The sequence below is a fragment of the Lagenorhynchus albirostris genome, chromosome 16 (assembly GCF_949774975.1).
Source record: "Lagenorhynchus albirostris chromosome 16, mLagAlb1.1, whole genome shotgun sequence".
NCBI classification, from domain to species: Eukaryota; Metazoa; Chordata; class Mammalia; order Artiodactyla; family Delphinidae; genus Lagenorhynchus; species Lagenorhynchus albirostris.
In genome coordinates, this window is record NC_083110.1 from 78,852,852 (window position 1) to 78,867,488 (window position 14,637).

The window sequence follows — 14,637 nt, forward strand, 5'->3', positions numbered from 1 at the left end:
TTTCTTTTCACTATCTTATCTTTGCCATCCCTCACACCTGTTTCCATACAAAAGGCAAAAAGAAATAATGAATAACCAAAGACGGTTCCTGTATCTTGCTATGCCCCTGCACCATTTCTTTAATTATTTGCATGAGTTCAGTGATTCTAATATCCAACATTGCATGAAATCTTGCCACAGGGAATTTTATTGGCAGAGAAAACAATCTCTCCATTCCTAGGAAAGAAAGAGATGATCCCCAGAGAAGTAACTTTGTGACTTTGAAAGTGGTGCCCTTTTCAGAAATGTGGGTATTCTGTCAGACCCACACTCATGCATGCAGCTGGAGGGATTTTCTGACCTTGAGCCCATCACCTCTAATTTTCCTATATTTCTCCTTCTAGTTTGAACCTGATGTTTTGAACCAGGTAAGGGAAGCTGCTACACCCACTGGGGAGTTTGTATGTTGCACAGCTCACAGAAATGGGGGATGCTGGGTCCACTGGGAATTTTCCTCATTTACTTTAGCAATCTTTCTTTTTATTCATTGCATCTTTTTTTATTATTATGGTAAAATAGACATAGCATAAATTTACCATTTTGGGGTGTACGGTTCTGTGGCATTAAGCACATTCACATTGTTTTGCATCCATCACCCCCTTCCATCTTCAGAACTTTGTCATCTTCCGCAACTGAAACTCTCCACCCATTACACACTAACCCCCGTTGCCCTCCTCCTCAGCCCTTGGCAACCACCATCCTACCTTCTGTCTCTATGAATGTTAAGAATTCTAGGCACATCATATAAGAAGAATTATAGAATATCTGGTCTTCTGTGTGTGGCTTCCTTCACTTAGCATAGTGTCTTCAAGGTATCCTGTGTCAGCATTTCCCTCCTTCTTAAGACTGAATAATATTCCATTGTATGTATAGACCACATTTGATCTGTTGGTGGACTCCTGGGTTGTTTCCACATTTTGGCCATTGTGAATAATGCTGCGGTGAACATGGCCATACAAATATCCGTTCAGGTCCCTGCTTTCACTTCTTTTGGCTATACACCCAGAAGTGTAATTGCTGGATCATATGGTAATTCTAAGTTTAACGTTTTGAGGAAACATTAAACTGTTTTCCACAGTGGCTGTACCATTTTACATTCCCACCAGCAATATTATAAAGTTTCCAATTTTTCCACATCTTGGCCAATACTTTTTCTTTTCTATTAAAAAAAAATGCCATCCTAGTGAATGTGCAGTGATATCTCCTAGTTTTTAAAAATTGATTTATTTACTTTATTTATTTTTGGCTGCGTTGGGTCTTCGTTGCTATCTCGTAGTTTTTGATTTGACTAGTGATGTTGAGCATTTTTTCATGTGCTTATTGGCCATTTGTGTATCTTTGGAGAAACGTCTATTCGAGACCTTTGTCCATTTTTGAATTACATTGTTTTTTATTATTGAATTGTAGGAATTCCTTATATATTTTGGTTATCAATTCTTTATCAGACACAGGATTTGTAAATATTTTCCCCCATTCTGTGGGTTGCTTTTTCATTCTTTTGATAGTTTCCTTTGGATGCACAAAAGGTTTTAATTTTGATGAAGTCCACATCTATTTTTTGTCATTGTTGTTGCTGCCAGTGCTTTTGGTGTCATAGCCAAGAAATTTCTGCCTAGTCCAGTGCCATGAAGTTTATCTCGTGTGTTTTCTTTTAAGAGCTTTGCAGTTTTATTAGCTTTTATGTTTACGTCTTCTATCCATTTTGAGTTACTTTTTGTGAATGATTCTTCCTTCTTTTGCATACAGATACCAGTTTTTTCCAACACCCCATTTGTTGAAAAGATTGTCTTTTCTCCAGGTCTTGGCACCCATGTCAGAATAATTTAACCATATATGTGAGAGTTTATTTCTGGGCTTTTTATTCTATCCCATTAGTCTGTATGTCTGTATATGCCACACAGTTTTGATTACCAGAGCTTTGTAGTATGTGTTGAAATCAGGAAGTGTGAGGCCTCCAACTTTGTTCATTTTCAATATTGTTTTGACTATTTCAGCTCCTGTGGGATGGATTTTTCTATTTCTGCAAAAATGTCATTGGGATTTTTTTTTTTTTAAATGGGCGAGTGCTCGCTCTAGAGAAGGGTTTCTTTTATTTATTTATTTTTTGGCCACACCATGTGGCATGTGGGATCTTAGCTCCCTGACCAGGGATCAAACCAATGCTCCCTTTAGTGGAAGCTTGGAGTCTTAACCACTGGACCACCAGGGAAGTCCCTGTCATTGGGATTTTCATAGGAATTGCATTGAATCTGTAGATCTCTTTGGGTAGCATTGACATCTTAACAATATTAAGTCTTCCAGTCCATGAACATGAGATGACTTTCCATGTATTTGTATCTTTTAATTTCTTTCTGCATTGGTCTGTTGTTTTCAGTATGCAAGTCTTTGACCTCCTTAGTTAAGTTTGTTCCTAAGTATTTTAATGTTTATTTGTTTTATCTTTAAAAAATATTAGAGACAACACTTGTAGCAGCATCCTTAGGACCAGGCTCTAAGGATCTTCCTTCCCTTCCCTTCCCTATCCTGTTCCTTTTCTTGCTTCCATCCACGTTAGAGTTCCTGCTGTGTGCCAGGTACTGTTAGGTGCTGGGCAAAAGTAAGGCTGATGGTGAAGGCAGTGCTGAGGGTCACCATGGCTCAGGCCTCTGGGAGGCTCTAACCCTGCCTGAGTCGCCTGCCCCCAAATCAGAGAAGTGGAAGGACTGGGCTGTGGGTCATAGAAGCTGGTAATTGAGTGGGTACCAGTCTCTTTTTTACAATAAAATTTAGGAAGCCCAGCCCCCAGCTCTGATGTAGGGTGGGAGCTGCCCCCTGCCCAGAGTCAAGTTCAAAGGTTGTGCATAAGTGTTTTCTGATTCTTTCTACACTGTTTTTCCTGAATGGGTCCAATATGTGAAAAGGTTGTTCCTTAGAGACCAGGCTGCGGGGTGACTTTACTCCCTGGGGCTGCATTGTGCTCAGCTCTTCTCTGCAGCACCAGCCCACTGCTGGACCAGAGCAGACGCCAGATAGAGGCTTGGGAAACGCTGTATGTCTGTGCTTGGCATGGACTAGGTAAACATGTGTTGGGCTTGTGAAACTCAAGGAGAGCAAGACAGACAGCCCCTCAGAAGCAGGCCCTGTGGGGGGCACAGCCAGGGTCCATGCTCCTTCCCCTTAAGGACAGGGTCTGCATTTTCCCCAGCCCTGCGAAGATGCCTGCTGTTGAACATTTTTCCCCACTGATGGCAAGACAAAGGGAATGAGATCACAGAGCCATTAATTTTCACAAATTGACTTTCTAAAAGAATTAATTAACTTTTAAATTGCTACTTGAAATCCTGAAGTCATGTTTCAGGGGGACAGTGTGTGGAATAGGGAGAGAAGCTGGGAGCTGAGCAGATTTTGAGAAGTGATGTGTGGTCAAGCCCATGCCTTTGGTGCGTTAAGGAGGCTTTGAACCCGCGCGCTGATGGTAGATTATCTCATTAGATGGAAGAAACCCGTAGCAGAGCTGGGAAAGCTAATATTGTGTCTCTCTTTCTTATTGATTGAATAAGTCTCGGGCTCCTGGATCTGTCTGTAGAGGTCAAGATCATTTTGAAAAGGAATACATGATACAGTGTTTGCTTTCACTCTGTTGCAAACCTCACAAGGAGGAATACTTTGTGGTCTGGTTAAATGCAGTGAATTTTTGTTGAGTGCCTGCAAGGCATGGTGTTAGCCACTGTGGGAAATCCAGTGATTAACAAATGTTTACTTTCCCCAAGGAGTTGGGTCTGGAGGAAGAGACAGATATAGATAAGTAACCCTCCAAGGCCCTGCGGTGTCACAGAGCTCATAGGAAAGTTGGGAAGCAAGCAATTAATTCAGGTGTGCGTGTACCATTTTTTGGTCCTGGGGAAGACGTCAGAGTTCAGTAAGGATCTGGAAAAGGATGTGAAGTTAAAGGCAGCCCTTGTAGACAAGTGGGGTCTTCAGAGGGAGTGGGGGGAGGGGCATTCCTAGTGGCAGGAGCAGCTTGTGATAGGCCTGGGGTGGGGAGAAGGGGAGCTGAAGGAGGGGGAGTGGGGGGCGGAGACGAGATCGGAAAGGTGGACCGAAGTCAGATCCCACAGGGCTTTGAAGCCAAGAGAAACCACGTAGTGTTTTGGAGTAAGATTTAAGGAAGGTAACTTTGGTGACGGAGAGAAGATTTTATATAGGAAACCAGCTGAAGTATTATTTTTCATCTCAATGAGAGATGGTGAAGGCTTGGGTCAGGAAGAGTGGTGTGGTGTTGACAGTCTGGAAGGGACACCCCAGGGTCCCAGGGCTGCCGTCATTTGCTGTGCCTCCTTGAGCAAGTCATGACTCCTCTGGAGGCCTCTGTGTTTCCATCTTTTAAATGGGCTGAGGGACTGTAGTGTCCCCCCCACCCCCCAATGTCAGAGTAGTCAAGTGGTTTTTTTTGTTTTTCCCTGAATAGGAGTTACATTTCATTGAATTCTTTTTCTGCACCGATTGGGATGATCATACGCTTTTTTTATCATTTACTCCGTTAAACTGGTGAATTACATTAATCTGTTTTCTGGATGTTAAACCAACCTTGCATTTCTGGAATTACCTCAATTTGGGTTCTTCTGTGTAAGGAATGAGAGATCCATTACCATGATGTTGTGGACCCTGGTGGGCTTCAGGAGTGCACAGGCACGTTTGCCTGTCAGGGACCCAGGCTGGATGTTGTGATTTGTGGGAGCCATCAGGAGGGCAGCGTGAGGCCCAGAGAGGGCAGAGTTTGAGGAAGAGACCCTGCAGGGCTGTGGCATTCTGGCCTCTCATCCAGGCTGGCCTCTGGCCCTGCATAGCCCCTCCACTGGCAGCTCATGTATGGGCCGACTCTGAGCTGCTATAAACCCTGATGAGGGCAGTGGGAAAAATTTTATCTTCACCTCCTAGGACTGTCGTGAGTGTTGAATTAGCTGAACATGTGAAGCTTTTAGCCCACTGGCTAGCCCAGGGAATATACTCAGTAAATGTCAGCCACTGTCATTACCAGCATCATCACCCCTATCACCATCACCCTCACCACCACCACCATCATCATCTTCGTCTGTAGTATCGTCACCGTCAGTGTTATTAATAATCTTGGTGTAAATGGAAGCCCTCCTGCATGACTTACGAGCCACCCTTCTCTCCTTACGTTCCTGGGCAGCCGTTTTTAGGGTGATCAGGAGGCTGAGCAGAGGAGATGACTTTGGCTTTTCAACATCTCTGATGCATCTAAGCTGTATGAAGCGCAGACCAGAGTGTTTATTTTTTATTTTGGGAAAAAACGATCCATGTGCTTCCTTACTCTGTGCTGCTGCCGGCTCTGCCAGAGAAAAGCTACCCCCCGTCCCCCCCCCCCAACACGCCATCCTGGGAAAGAAGCTCCCGTTTCACTTTTCACGTGAATAACACGTCAAGCTCGTATGCTGGACTCTGCGGTCCAGGATTGAGAAATTCATGTTGAAGGTGCATTTATACCCAGCGACGCCGTTTCAAGCCAGGCTATTAAGAAAGGTAAATGGCTTTGAGGGGCAGGAATCGATGAAGGAAGGGTTCACCCACCAGCCAGAGGCAGGTGAAGGCTGCTCTCTCCAAAGATGTGAATGAAGGCGCGATGACCATGTTCTCTTGCAGAGGTGTTCCCACATCTTAACAGACCAGAGAGATAAAGAAGACAAACTGCAGAAAGGCCGCCATCTCTGTGCTTCTGTCAAGTAAAGACATTTTTAAAACCAGATGCCATCTGTCATCATCATCCTTCGTAAAGGAGAAGATGCCTCTGGTCTTTCTCGTCTCTGCTTTTTCACCCCCCCACCCCCAAAAAGGGGCAGCTTTGAAAGGTCACATAATCAGAATAAGGCATAGCCTTTTACATTGAATACTTTTGGGCTTATTTAAGAAAAATTCACTGCATTGTTCTCATTTTTCTATCACCCAAGAATCGGGGAACCTCAGCCTCAGACTTGTTCAGATGCTTGCAACCCTGCTCAGCAGTGAATAAATCAACCACAAAATACCACTTTTAAATTGTTTTCCACATTCCTCCCTGCCCATGTTTCCTATTGCTGCCATAACAAACTACAATCTTAGGGCTTTACAACAACACAAATTTATAATCTTACAGTCCTGGACGTCAGAAGTCCTAAAGTCAGCCTTTCGGCAGGGCTCTGTTCCTTCTGGAGGCTCTTGGGGAGAGTCCTTTCCTTGCCTTTTCCAGTTTCTAGAGGCTGCCAATTCTCCTTGGCTTGTGGCCCCTTCCTTGCTCCCATGGTCACATCTCTGGCTGACTCTGACACTCCTGTTGTCTCTTGTGGAACCTTGTGATTACATTGGACCCACCTGGATAACCCGGGATTAGCACCCCCATGTCAGGATCTTTAACCTAATCACATCTGCACTGGCCCCCTTTGCTGTGTAAGGGAGCATCCTCACAGGTTCTGGGATTTGGATGTGAACGTCTCTGTGGGCCATTTTTCTATCTACCACACTTCCTCCTCCCTCCCACTTCCTTGTCCAATAATTTGTATAGTTGAGTCTTTTAATTTGCGTTTCAGTGTGGGATCCTTAAGGCTGGGGGCTGGGCAGCCATTGTTGTGGTCCAGGCTCTGCTGTGTCATTTGGGGCCACGTGCATAAACCCCCAGAGGCTCCCTTTCCCTTCATCCGTGAAATCATGGGTCTTTAAAGCCTCATTTCATAGGTACATTTGAAATGTCTCTATTCTTGTATGAGATTTTCACAACTGCTTTTCTCTGCCTGCTTCAGATGTGGAAGGGCCACTACTTAAAGGTTTTTGCGTGTATGCCTTACAAATTCGCATGGACCTGAATGTATTTACAGTGGACTTGTCTATTTTATTTTATTTGTATTGTTTTTGATGTGTTTATTTTTTCCACATCTGTAATAGAACAGGCATGCTGGCAAGGATGCTGTTAAGAATGATGATAAATGCATTTATGGTTCCTGAAGGCTTTGAAAGCGGTTGTGCTGGGCTGGGAGAGGCTGGCATATGTTTTGAGCTTTCTTTATCTAATGCTGTTATTTCTTGTTAAAGATTCACCATAAAATGCTAAATAAACTTAATAACTACTAATAACCATTTATGTCAGTTGAGGACTTTAAATTTTATGAGTATGGGTGAAAATATAGGAAAATAACTGTGAAAATAGAATTTTCTATGTATATATGGTTATTGATGTTTTATTTTATTTTTTTAACATCTTTATTGGAGTATAATTGCTTTACAATGGTGTGTTCGTTTCTGCTGTATAACAAAGTGAATCAATTATACATAAGCATATATCCCCATATCTCCTCCCTCTTGTGTCTCCCTCCCACCCTCTGTATCCCACCCCTCTAGGTGGACACAAGGCACCTTTGTGAACATGTGATCGTCTGCTAAGTCTCTGTGGCAGTAAAAACAAAATACCCTCAAACACAGTAAGAGCTTTTACAATTTAATAAGCGTTCACTGCAGGCAACATATTGCGTCAAGTTAACAGATCCACTTCTTTTTTTCTTAATTTGGCGGCGCCGGGTCTTGGCTGCAACATGCGGGATCTTAGTTGCGGCATGTGGGATCTAGTTCCCTGACCAGGGATCGAACCCGGGCCCCCTGCATTGTGAGTGCAGAGTCTTAACCACTGGACCGCCAGGGAAGTCCCAGCATTATTTTCTTTAAGACACAGAGTACACACACCAGAGATATCAGTCTCCTCATCATACAGATGGGGAAGCTGAAGATGCGGAGGATAGGGTGTTTGCTGGAGGTCACCCAGGTCTCCCTGGGGAGAGGTGGTACCCTGCCCACTCTGTCTGCTTCCAGAGACCGCAAATGTAGCTTGGTTATGGAGCTGGCGACAGGAAGTGTGCTGTGCTGCTGGGTATTTTTGTAGAAGGGGTTTGAACATGCTTGGACTTGGCTCTCTGGAATAGGTGACACGGGTGGGAAGACCCCTTTGGCAGGGGAGGAATAAGGAGTGACACACAGGTGTGACTTCTTTCTTTCGAGGAGAAGCAGTGACGGGCCAGGAGTGTGTGGTTGGAAGGAGGGCCAGGCAGTCAGTCAGATGATGGAGGCCCCCCATGCTTGTTGGAGAAGTTTGCACATGATGTGACCAGGGAGAACTCCAGAAGTGGACACAGTAATGGTGCCTGTAAACGACAGCCTAGTCCAACAGGGTGTTCGGGATGGATGGATGAGCGTTTGATCCTGACTGATGAAAGGTTTACGATGAATTTTGCCTCAAGTCTGACATCTTTTTAGGGAGAATCCAGTAGGAAGGAAAAACATCACTGTATTTATTTATTTTTATTGAGAGTAAGCTAATTGAATATTTGGGAGTCATAAGCAGTGTGATTGTTGCCTTTATCTCCATGCTTGAGCAAAAGTATGACCTGAATTTAATGGAATGACTTTTACGTTCTTAGCTAGGAGGAACAGAACTGCTTTTTTAAAAAAAATTATTTATTAATTTATTATTTATTTATTTTTGGCTGCGCCGGGTCTTAGTTGCAGCATGCGGAATCTTTGTTGCGGCATGCAGACTTCTTAGTTGTGGCATGCAAACTCTTAGTTGCGGCATGTAGGATCTAGTTCCCCGACCAGGGATCGGACCCCGGCCCCCTGCAGTGGGAGCGTGGAGTCTTGCCCACTGGACCACCAGGGAAGTCCCAGGGATTTCAGACATTTGTTGCATATTGTCAGTTGGAAGGATTGCTTCCTAATATTAGACATATTTTTTTGCCTTGCTTAATAGCAGCATTGGCTATGTAGTAATTTAAAGAATCAGTTTGATTTTCAAAAAATATTCAGTCCATGTGTCATTGATTTACAGATAGGAAAAAGTCATCTAATGAAAAAAGTCTGTTAATGGAAATATAAGATAGTATATGAAGTGATAATTGAAATGTTGACAAGAGCTTTAGTTTTCTTTCTATTATAGACATTATTCCACCATAAAAAGAAATGAGGTTCTGATACATGGTACGATGTGCGTACACCTTGAAAACATTATGCTAAGTGGAAGAAGCAGACACAAAAGGATAATACTGTATGATTAACGGGGTGGCTGGAGTAGTCAAATTCATAGAGACGGAAAGTGAGGTACAGGTTATCAGGGGCTGGCGGAGGGAGTGATAGGGAGTGATGGCTTAATGGTTATGGGGTTTCTGTTTGGAGTGATGAAAAAGTTCTGGAACTTGATGGTGGTGATGGGAGAGCAACACTGTGAATGTAACTAACATCACTGAATTGTACACTTAAAAATAGTTAAAAAGGCAGATTTCATATCATACGTATTTTACCACAATAAACCACTTGTGGTTTTCTGGCGTTATGAGTAGTTATGAATTTCTGCTTCTTAAACTGAGGACCCTTGAAAAAAAAGCCTCCTTTTGTGGGTATCAGAGAGGATGATCCAGGCAAAGACTGAATATTTCAATCTTAAAAATGGCAGAAACAATCCAGCATAGTTACCTTTACTAATATCTTCTTAACTCTTTTTCCTCTGAACAGCTTTTTATAACTATGATGCCAGGGGAGCGGATGAACTTTCTTTACAAATAGGAGACACCGTGCACATCCTGGAAACGTATGAAGGTGCGTATTTATTTTGGTGTCTTTCTGTTTGTAGTTTTGTGCAGTTAGTACATTTTTCAGTGCGTAATGGGCAAAGCGTTACCCTGTTAGGAAAGCGTGTATGGTTGGTTTTCTTGCATGATAGATGCTGTGTCGGGAAAGGGCAGTGGTGAGGTTATCTGTTATTTAAATCTGTTTTTTTTTTTTTAACTTAAGGTGAACTTAAAACTAAATTCCTAAACTTTTAACCTCTCAAGTTTTCTGTTGAAATAGTTGTTTTATTGTTAAGAAAAAAAACCCCATTGTTTCCTTTTTTGCAAATGTATGTCCATCTTGACTGTTAATAACTGACCACTTGAAAAAAAATTTTTAAATACATTTAAGATATTTTAGTGTTAGGCTCATTGTTTTGAGGTGTTTTATGTGAATGGTGAGACTTTTTATGCTCTCACGTAGATTTGTTAACAACTTCCTGAGAGGAACCAAAATTGTCATTTCTTATTTCCTTTTAAAAAATCTATGACCCCATTTTCTGAATGGTGAACAGAGATTGTCACAGCTTTGTGGAATGTGGTCCAGTAAAGCAATTGTTGTAATCATCCAATAAATATACTGTCGGTGACAGTGGTTTCCTGATGTCCTTGCGTTTTCAGACAATTGGTTTTCATACTTAGGGTTTTGCAAATCATTAAAACGGGACACCTTTCGTTTTATGCTGCACAGAAAAGGAGCAATGACGGGCTTGAGTTTTAGACTCCTCACATGTGTGAGAGGAGTGTTGGTGGCTTTGTTTCTTGTTCAAAGGGGGTGACTTCCATATAACATAGGAAAAAAGAGAACTGATTAAAATTGATAATTCCAACAGCAAAATTGCTTTCAGATTGGGTTTAGCCAGACCCTTCCAAGTAGGAGGTTGGGTGACGGGGAGAGGAAATTGCACACATCCCGTAGCAATCACAAATTGATCTTCAAACTCGGTCTTTGGAATCCTCTCTGCACGCGAGTGACGCAGCGTTCAGCTTCTGTGCACCAGGCAAGCTACAGCTTGCTCCCGTGTTCCTGGAGAAGCGCAAACCCATTAAAATACCCATGTCCACGTCCATGTCCCTCACTTCGGCATCTGACTCATGCTGGCTTGGAATTCCATTCCATTTGCACCTTTTACCCTAAGAAATGTCCTACTGGGGGGAAAAAATCGGCTTTTGTGTCATATGCCTGGAAGCAGATGTAATACTGCAAAAACGGTCTTTATGTGAATGAGTAGCTGCAATGGGCACCTTCTGCCTGGTTTCAGTTTTTACAGCTGACAGTTGGATTGCCTTATCTGCTCCCAGTATATATATGGCCAGTGGCTGAGAGGAAATAGAGAAATTAACTAGAGGTTAAGGATCAAAGCTCTCATCTCAGACACTTTTCAGATCTGAAGGAAGAGTGCTCTTACATCTTTTTTTATTTCTGCCCCCAGTCAGTTGCATTTGAAATCCTGGTTAATAAACACTGGGCAGTGATGTCATTCCTGAATAGATAACAATTTCCTGTGCAGCCCGGGGTAGCAGGGGCTGCGACTTCTTGTTTTTTGCTTTGTAAGAAGAATGCACTCTTTAAACAGGGGAATCCTTAGGTGAGTCGATGATCCCTGTACATTTAACTAAAAAAAATAATTGGTGGCAGGCATTTGACTGTTTGGCCAGCATCGTGATAAAGGATTCTTCAGTGAGCACTTAGTTTCCGGGCTCATCAATCTTCTAAGTCCTGATAAAAATATTCCAGTCTTTGTAAAGACCCTGTAACATAAAACGACTTCCCCTTCTTTAACTGCTGTCTTTTTTGGTTTTAGTCAGAATCCGATCAGAGAAATGCATTTGGGGAAGTAGTTTTGATTTTGGGAAACTTGGTGACTCTATTATCATCAAATAACAAGGGAATAATTGTTTTTCTGCTCTTTCCTCTTGTTCTGTTTAAATTTTATGGATTATATTAACGTTTGGCATTCTCTTCTTCTTTTCTCCTCACCCCTTCCACTTTTCCCCTAAGAAAATTTATTTATGGTTGTCAAATTTAACTTTCCCTTTCTATGTGATCCTGTTCAGGGTAGGGTACTACTGGGATTGCTCCAGAGAATATAACTTCTAGATGATTATTCCTTATATTAAGGTTCAAAGAACACACTTACCCGCAAGTTATGGTTAATGTTTCTGTCTCAGGCTCATGGAGGCGTGGAGCACAGAACAAAGCAAAGAACTTTTCCGGTCACCAGGGAGGTGGACTGAGCTTTGAGGGCTCATTCGGGGTATGCCTCTGCCTTTAAGCAGTGTCCAGGGTCAACCAGACAGGAGAGGTGAGCCCAGGTCACCGATGTTGATTAAGTGACTCTTCAGCCAAGGAGATGCCAATCCTGTCACCTGCTCATTTCCAGAAGGATCTCCACGGGCTGGACGCTGTGCCTGTGTGAGAGGACAGCATTGCACCCAGATTAGGAAGGCATTCTTTTGATGAAACTACAACACGGGAACTTAATTTATTCAAAATTTGCAAAGTGATAATGATCTATTTTCTTCCAAAATGCACCTTAATTCCTTTTCCTGCCACCAGCATCTGTCAACTGAAGGTCTTGAGAGGACTGCCTCTGGGTTTCCTGGGGCGACGGTAACCAAGTACCACACAGTGGGGAGTTTAAACAACAGAAACGTGTTCCCTCACAGTTCTGGAGGCTATAAGTCCAAGATCAAGGTGTCGGCAGGGTTGGTCGTTTCTCAGGGCTGAGGGGGCAGAAGCTGCTTCACGGGTCTCTCCAGGCTTGTGGTTTGCTGACATCGCTGGCATTCCTTGCCTTGTAGATGCAACGCCCTGGATTCCGCCTGTGTGATCACATGGCGTCCTCCCTGCGCTTGACTTTGACTGTCTATTCCTCCTTTTTATAAGGACACTGTATTGGATTAGGTCCACTGTAATGACCTCATCTTAACTTGATTATCTGCCAAGACCCTATTTCTAGATGAGGGTACACCCACAGGTGGAGGGAGTTAGGACTTCAACGTCTGTTTGGGGTGGGCAGAACACAGTTCAACCCACAACAAACTGGAAAAAGTAGTCATGTTGATAAGGCTGTCGTTTCACAGAAGACCACCAGGCCCTCCAGTGCAGCCTCCACCCAGCAGCCATCCTTTGCACCTTGTCCCAGGTGACTGGCCACCTGGCCCCAGCCTAGTGGAAGAGCACCGCAGCTGTGCTTCTCATCCTGTGTTGCTTCCAGAACCTCCATCCTCTGGGCTGGGTCTGCGCCCTGCCCCTGGCCCGGGTGCCTGCAGAATATTGTACCCGGGACAGCTCCAGAACGCCCAGTGTGCACGCAGATGCTGTCCATTAGGGCGTGGTTTGGTCAGATCCGGCCTTTGGCTGTCTTGTAGTTCAGTACTCAGAGCAGGACACAGTACACCTGACACAGGTGACTGTGCTGTCCATCCAGGCAGGTACTTGTGAGGTGGGCAGGACCCAGGACCTTAGTGATCTGGTTTCCTCCTGTCCCACCTGAGCCCCAGCCTTTTATTTTTTAATATTTATAATTTATTTACTTATTTGGTTGCACCGGCTCCTTAGTTGCGGCATGCGTGTGGGATCTAGTTCCCTGACCAGGGATCGAACCTGGTCCCCCTGCATTGGGAGCGTGGAGTCTTATCCGCTGCGCCACCGGGGAAGTCCCCCCAGCCTTCTTCTCACACGTGTCCTAGCTTTGCTGCCGGTGGCTTGTCAGATGCTTGGTGAGCGCCCCTCTGCACCGTGCTCTGCCGGGCCTCCCTCCTCCTTCCTCCATCTGACTAGCCATCCTTGAAGACTCCGCCTGAGCACACCTCCCTGGGCAGAAGCTCCTTTCCGACTCCCTTGCGCCTGCTTTGTTCTGCCTGGTCCTGTCCTCAGTTGGTTGCAGTCCTGGACTTGAGTGTGTGTGCTCCTGTCCTGTTGGGAACGCTCCAGTGTCCCCACTGACTTGGCTGCCGTTTTCCTGGGCTGGACGGGGCCCTCCCTGTGTTTCAGGACTACGTCTGACCTATACTTGCCGTTGGGGGGGCGGGTGTCTCTTGTTTGGAGCAGGTTGGTTGAGCCCTGCCTGGGAGGAGTGAATCAGCCTGTTAATTCAATGAGCCATGCACCTTCCTGCTCCTATAGCTGCATTCCCACTGGCCTGCCCCTCCAAAGCAGCAGCCACTCATCATCCTTCCATGTCCCCCCACTTCCCTGCATGAAACCTCTGCAGGGATGTCCTCTCTCCTTCATGCTCAAATCTCTGCCCTTGTTGGTGGTTTGAGCCCCGCTTGTCATAGGGGAATCTTCTGGTGTGTGAGCCCTTGGAGGGCAGAAGTTGGGTCTAATCTATTGATGTTTCTACATTCGCTCTGTCTAGTGTGGCCTCGGGCACATAGTCTGGGTTCTCAGTTGGTGGAAGGAATAACAGACGCAGAAATTCTTGAGAAGGGAAAGCCTAGGTGTTCCTTTTGCTTAGGAAGAGGCCATTAAAAAAGAAACCACCGTCTGTTATCATCAAGTAAAATCAAAGGACACCTTATCTTTTTATCCCAGTAGCTCAACTCTTTCTTCTCTCCCTTCTGCTGGAAAAACCCTTCTGCTGTGTTTGAAGTGAATTTTTCTCTTGGCCTGTACTGCTTGGTACGCATATATATATATATATATATATATATATATATAAATATTTTTAATAGATATTTATTGGAGTATAATTGCTTCACAATACCGTGTTAGTTTCTGTTGCACGACAAAGCGAATCAGCCATCTGCATACACATGTCCCCATATCCCCTCCCTCTTGAGTCTCCCTCCCATCCTCCCTATCCCACCCCTCTAGGTCATGTATATAAATGTGGTTGTGGGTCTCATTCTGTTTCCTTTTTTTAAAAAAATTATTTATTTATTTTTGGCTGCGTTGGGTCTTCGTTGCTGCGTGCGGGCTTTCTCTACTTGTGGCGAGTGGGGGCTACCCTTTGTTGCGGTGCGCAGG

The 14,637-nt window shown here is 44.2% G+C and overlaps 1 protein-coding gene and 1 non-coding gene across 5 annotated transcripts in view; one reads left to right on the forward strand and one right to left on the reverse strand.

Annotated features, from left to right (window-relative positions):
• DOCK1 (dedicator of cytokinesis 1) overlaps window positions 1–14,637 on the forward strand; it is a 529,068-nt gene that overhangs the window by 41,353 nt on the left and 473,078 nt on the right. For all 4 annotated transcript variants that reach the window (XM_060127083.1, XM_060127084.1, XM_060127085.1 and 1 more), the window contains exon 2: window positions 9,565–9,648. In XM_060127083.1, the coding sequence (XP_059983066.1) occupies window positions 9,565–9,648 (84 nt within the window). The remainder of the gene's footprint in view (window positions 1–9,564; window positions 9,649–14,637) is intronic.
• TRNAV-CAC (transfer RNA valine (anticodon CAC)) lies at window positions 7,633–7,705 on the reverse strand. The gene has a single exon. It is a non-coding gene; the product is annotated as a tRNA-Val (tRNA).